The sequence below is a fragment of the Orycteropus afer genome, unplaced genomic scaffold, assembly GCF_000298275.1.
Source record: "Orycteropus afer afer isolate SDZICR_OR568_19922 unplaced genomic scaffold, OryAfe1.0 scaffold00542, whole genome shotgun sequence".
Classification (NCBI taxonomy): domain Eukaryota; kingdom Metazoa; phylum Chordata; class Mammalia; order Tubulidentata; family Orycteropodidae; genus Orycteropus; species Orycteropus afer.
Window position 1 is genome coordinate 216,121 of NW_006922129.1, and position 5,667 is coordinate 221,787.

Here is a 5,667-nt window from a genome sequence, read left to right on the forward strand (position 1 = left end):
CAGCCACTCCTCGGAAGGAAGGTTGGGCAATCTACTTCTGTAATGATACCGCCTCGGAAACTCAAGGAGGGGTCGCTATGAGTTGGGTCCGACTCGACGGCACACAACAACAACAACAACAGACCCAGCCCAAGTGTTGGTGCCCTCTGGAGGCCTTCCCTGCCCCTCAGGCCACATTCTTGAGGTGACTGAGAAAAAAACAGCCGGCCACGCTCTCCTTGCAGTGACCATTCTTCAGTGTGTGAAGACAGACAGCATCCAGAACCGAACAGCCCGTGCTCTGGGGAACTTAGCCATGGAGCCTGAGAGCTGTAGGGACATCCACTCTGCTGGTGAGAAGCCTGGGAGGCGGGGCTTAGGCTCAGACCTGGGGCGAGAGAGGGGCTCGCGTGTCCCGGCCGCGCTCACCCTCTGACTTCCCCTGGCCCCTCCAGGTGCTGTCCCCCTGCTCCTGGAGAGCCTGGCGGCCTGCCAGGACTCACAGTGCCTCCAGAGTGTGGTACGTGCCCTCCGCAACCTTGCAGACTCCCCCCAGCACCGCTTGGCCCTGGCGCAGCAGGGAGCAGTGCGCCCGCTGGCCGAGCTGCTGGCCGCCACCCCAGACCCGGCCCTGACTTCAGCCCTGGTCCGCGCCCTCCTGGAACTGAGCCGAGGCTGCTCCCGGGCCTGTGCTGAGCAGCTGAGTCTGGGCGGGGGGCTGGGTCCCCTCGTCAGCCTCGCCTCGCACCCTAAGCGGGCTGTGCGGGAGGCGACCATCCTGACCCTCGCCAACCTGTGTGCCCAGGGCCTGATTCGGCCCGCCCTGGGCAATGCCGGCGGCGTGGAGGTGCTGCTAGGAGAGCTCCGGAGGCGCCGGGACCCCAGCGGGGCCAGCCCGGCCTCCCAGCAGCCGCTGGTGCGGGCCGTCTGCTTGCTCTGCAGGGAGGCCATCAACCGCGCCCGGCTGCGGGACGCTGGTGGTCTGGAGCTGCTCATGGGCCTGCTTCGCGACTCTCACGCCAGGGCCTGGCACCCTCGCGTGGTGGCCGCGCTCGTGGGCTTCCTCTACGACACCGGGGCCCTGGGCCGCCTGCAGGCGCTGGGGCTGGTGCCCCTCCTGGCCGGCCAGCTCTGTGATGAGGCTGGCGAGGAGGAGGAAGAGAGCAGAGAAGCCGCTTCCTGGGACTTCCCTGAGGAACGGACCCCCGAGCGGGCCGAGGCCGGGAGCTTCCGAAGCCTCAGGTGAGCCTAGGGCTTGGGAGGGTGACGGTGCTGTGGGGGGTGACTGCTCCCAGTTCCGCCTAGGAAGGTGGTTACCGACAGTGTCGTCTTTTCATAGAATTCATTGGGTTTTCCGTGACGGTTTATGACTCTTAACTCAACTCCTGATTCCGTGTTCCCCCTGACATGACGGCTTTCCCGTCCCCATTAAACACATCCCCTCCCCCTGGATTCTTTTTGTTCTTGGCCCGACCCCAGGCCCTCTGAACATCGGGCCCCGGACAGATTCACTGGTTAAAATGGTGGGCTCTAGAATCGAAGTTCGGATTCAGGCGCCACCACCTACGAGCTGCAGCATTGTGGGAAAGTTAACTGACTTCTCTGAGCCCCCACTTCCTCACCTGCAAAATGGAGGCTAATAACATACCTATCCCATAGGGCTGTTGTAAGGATGCAGTGAGGGTACTTTGCACCTTGCCTATCACTAAGCAGTGCTCAGTAAACGTCACCCTTCTGTAAACCCTCAGATGCCATCTCCTACTGCTGTCCCCAGTGGCCCAACACAGGTCTTCAGCTACTTTTTTTTTTTTTTTAATTGTGATTTGGGTGAAAGTTTACAGAGCAAATTCATTTTCCATCCAGCAGTGCACACATTTTGTTTCATGACATTGACTGCCATTCCCCACAATGTCACTGGTCACTTCCCATTTCCTCCCCGTAGTTACCTCTTCCCTGTGTCCTTTTTTCCCGTGTGTGCCCCCTGAGCTACCTCCATGTGCAAACACTGCCCTTCTGTTCTCCCACGATTGATCGTTCTAAGGAGTGTGTCTATTTGATGTAAATATTCACCCACACGCATTTCTGTTCCTCTGGTGACTTTGAACGTGGCAGGTTGACAGCCCCCTCAGACCTCTTTACTTGCTGTTCCCTCAGCCCCCATATTGCCTTGATCCTTCTCACTGGGAGCTGTCACCACCACCCTCTTCAAAACCTCAGCGTTCCCCTCCGCTAGTTGTTTCTATTCCTCTTTGTTTTTCTCCACAGCGCTGTACGCCATCCAGCTGATTATATGATCTACTGACTTAGTCTGTTGTCTCTTTCCCTTCACTGGGGCGTGACTCCTTGTACACTCCAGACGGTGTTCTCCCCAGCGCCTAGAGCAGGGCTTGGCACGTAGTGATGTCATTGGGGTTTCGTTTTCCCACCTCTCTTCCTCCCCGACCCCCCCCCCCTGGGCCCACCTCTTAGTCCTTGGCTTCACCTCCTTCTGGAGGGCCCCAGACCCAGTCTCCTCTTTCCTCCCATTCCTCCCCGGCTGCAGGTTGTGGCTCATTTCTGAAGGCTATGCTGCCGGCCCTGGAGACATCTCTCCCGACTGGTCCCCGGAGCACTGCCTGCCACCAGAGCCCTCTGAGCCATCCAGCCCTGTCCCAGGCCCGACCTCGCTGCAGACACCACGCACCCTGGGCACCCCTCGACGCAGCCCTGCCGCCACCCCAGAGGAGCCTTGGGGTCGCGAGGGGCCGGCACTGCTGCTGCTGTCCCGCTTCTCCCAGGCTCCCGACCCGAGCGCGGCACTCGTGACAGGCCCGGCGCTGCACGGCCTGCTGGCCTACGTGACGGGTGCACCCGGCCCGCCGAACCCCCGCGCGCTGCGCATCCTGGCGCGCCTCACCTGCAACCCCGCTTGCCTCGAGGCCTTCGTGCGGAGCTACGGTGCGGCGCTGCTGCGCACCTGGCTGGTGCTCGGCATTGCTCCTGACGACTGGCCCACGCCGCGTGCCCGGCCTGCCCGCAACAGCCAGCACCAGGAACTGGGTATGTCCTTGCTCTAGCTCCCCCACACGGGAGGCCCCATGCACCCGCAGCCTGGCCTTGCCATTCACAGACACTCTGAACCGCCTTCCCTGGCCCACCATCCAACAGCGCCGGCCACTGCGGGTGGGGGAAGGCTGCGTACTCCTCCTGCTCCATGGCCCAGGATGGAGAGTCCTACCCCATCCTCTGCCCCAGCCTTGTGGTCCGAAGCCCTCACCGCAGGCTTGGACCCCGTCACTGGAACCCTGCCTTTGTGCATTGCTTTATCCACTCGTATCCTGACTACCCTTTCCACAGGCACATTGTGACTTGTGAACTCAGGCACGGGCACTGTGCTGCCCCACTAGTCCCCTCCCAGCGCTGCCAGGGACTTGCCTGTCACCTCTGCCCCAACCGCAGACCATTTCAGGCCTCGGCCCAGACCTGTCCCCTGACCACCCCACGTTCTGCTCTTGGCCTTGACCTCCAATTCCGGCACCCTAACCACCCCTCCAGAACCTCCAGAGCTCTCTCTTCTGTGCCCTAATTGTTTGCCTGAAATGTTGCCCTCCTTTCTTTCAAGGGGCTGGAGTCCTATCTCGCCCATCCGACCCAGCCCTGCCCTGGCCTGGCACCCACCCTGGCCCACTCTGCCCGCCCGCCCGTCCTGCCCAGCCCTGCCCTGGCCCGGCACCCACCCTGGCCCGCTCCGCCCGCCCGCCCGTCCTGCCCAGCCCTGCCCTGGCCCCGGCCCCGGCACCCACCCTGGCCCGCTCTGCCCACCCTGCAGGTGAAATGCTGCTGCAGAACCTGACCGTGCAGGCCGAGTCTCCCTTCGGCGTGGGCGCCCTCACCCACCTGCTGCTCTCTGGGAGCCCTGAGGACCGCGTGGCCTGCGCACTGACCCTGCCCTTCATCTGCCGGTGAGGAGACGGGTTTGCCTCCCGAGGGGCCGGGTAGCCCATCACCAGGCCCCAGTCCCACCCCGTTTCCAGTCCTGAAAGGCTCTTCTCCCTGTAGGAAGCCCGCTCTGTGGCGCCGGCTGCTTCTGGACCAGGGTGGCCTCCGTCTCCTCCTCACAGCGCTGACTCGGCCGGCCCCACACCCACTCTTCCTCCTCTTTGCCGCCGACTCCCTTTCCTGCCTCCAAGGCCTGGTGTCTCCCACTGTGAGCCCAGCCCTCCCACTGGCAATCCCCTTGGGCCTAGACCTGCCCTCCCCCTGCCTCTACGAACCTCTGCTGGGCCCAGCCCCTGTCCTCGCCCCTGACTTGCACTTCCTACTGGATTCGGGCCTACGGCTCCCTGCCCAGCGGGCTCCCTCAGCCGCCGCCTCCCCGTTCTTCCGGGCCCTGCTAGCTGGCAGCTTTGCCGAAGCCCAGATGGACCTGGTGCCACTTCGAAACCTGTCCCCCAGTGCAGCCTGGCCTGTCCTGCATCACTTGCATGGCTGCCAGGGCTGTGGGGCTGCCCTGAGGCCTGTGCCACCGCCAGGCCAGCCCTTGCTTGGCTCAGAGGCTGAGGAGGCCCTAGAGGCTGCTGGCCGTTTCCTGCTGCCCAGGCTGGAGGAGGAGCTGGAAGAGGCTGTGGGCCGCATCCACCTGGGGCCCCAGGGCGGCCCAGAGTCAGTGAGTGAGGTGTTCCGCCTGGGCCGGCCCCGGCTGGCTTCCCGCTGTGCCCGCTGGACCCTGGGGCCTGGGCAGTGCCCACGGAAGCGGGCCCTGGCCCTGGTGGGGCTTGTGGAGGCAGCGGGTGAAGAGGTGGAGTCACTGACTGAGGCTTTACTGGCAGTGGTGATGGGGGTTGAGGCAGAGGGTAAGGGTCCCAGTCCAGACTGTTGATGTCCCCTGGGAGGGGACCTGTGACAGATGAGCTGTGTGGGGAGCCTCCCTCAGAGTGGTGACAGTGAACGATTCATAACATGGGAGGAGGCTGCATGGAAGGAGTCACCATCAAGGACCAATGAAGGGATGGAACCAGCCACCAGGATGTGAAGACCAACCCGGGAGTGAGAAGCAAAGCCAAGGCCTGGTCATGGGGCCCAAGAGATGGAGGGTGGCCTCGGGTCCAGGCACCTGGCCTGATCCAGCCTCTGGAGTTGCGATTAAAAGGCTCTGGAGTTGGATAGCCCCTTACATGGTGTCTCTGCTTGCTTATCTCTGGGAGTCCCTCCAGCATTAAGCAGAGTCTTGTCCTGGACTCTGTGGCTGTACACAGTGTACTCCTGACATACAGGAATTCAATGCTCATTAGTTCCTGGAGCCCTAGAATAGGGTAGAATTCCCAGGCTTCTCCCTAGAATATGGTTTTGGACCCCAGGAGAAGCCTGCTTCCTGCTCATGAGGCGTCATTGTTCAGACACAGCTACTAAGAGTAAATAGCCCTTGCTCAGGGCCGAGATGGTCATGCTGAGGAGATGCTGGGAGTGGGGAGATGGGTCTGAGGCTTTGGCATTACCGTTCCCTGACTGTTCTTGATCCATCTTGGGGTCTTCAGTCTCCAGGTCTGTCTTCATCTCTTGGGCCACGTGTCCTCCTGGCACCTGCCTGAGGGGAGACCTCCTGTGTTCCTGGTGTCTCTGAGGCCCAGTCTTGGTCATGCCCAGAGACAGCCAACGCTCTGGGCAACTACTCAGATGAGGGAGGTCTCCAAGGTAGGATCTCCCATCACC

At 62.3% G+C, this 5,667-nt stretch overlaps 1 protein-coding gene across 1 annotated transcript in view; it reads left to right on the forward strand.

The window, feature by feature from the left end:
* The window catches only part of ARMC5 (armadillo repeat containing 5), a 7,129-nt gene extending 2,292 nt beyond the window's left edge, over positions 1-4,837 (forward strand). The window contains exons 2-6 of the mRNA XM_007955812.2: positions 225-332; positions 435-1,221; positions 2,522-3,018; positions 3,788-3,920; positions 4,018-4,837. Coding sequence (XP_007954003.2) covers positions 225-332; positions 435-1,221; positions 2,522-3,018; positions 3,788-3,920; positions 4,018-4,837 — 2,345 coding nt within the window. The remainder of the gene's footprint in view (positions 1-224; positions 333-434; positions 1,222-2,521; positions 3,019-3,787; positions 3,921-4,017) is intronic.
* Positions 4,838-5,667: the final 830 nt, after the last annotated feature.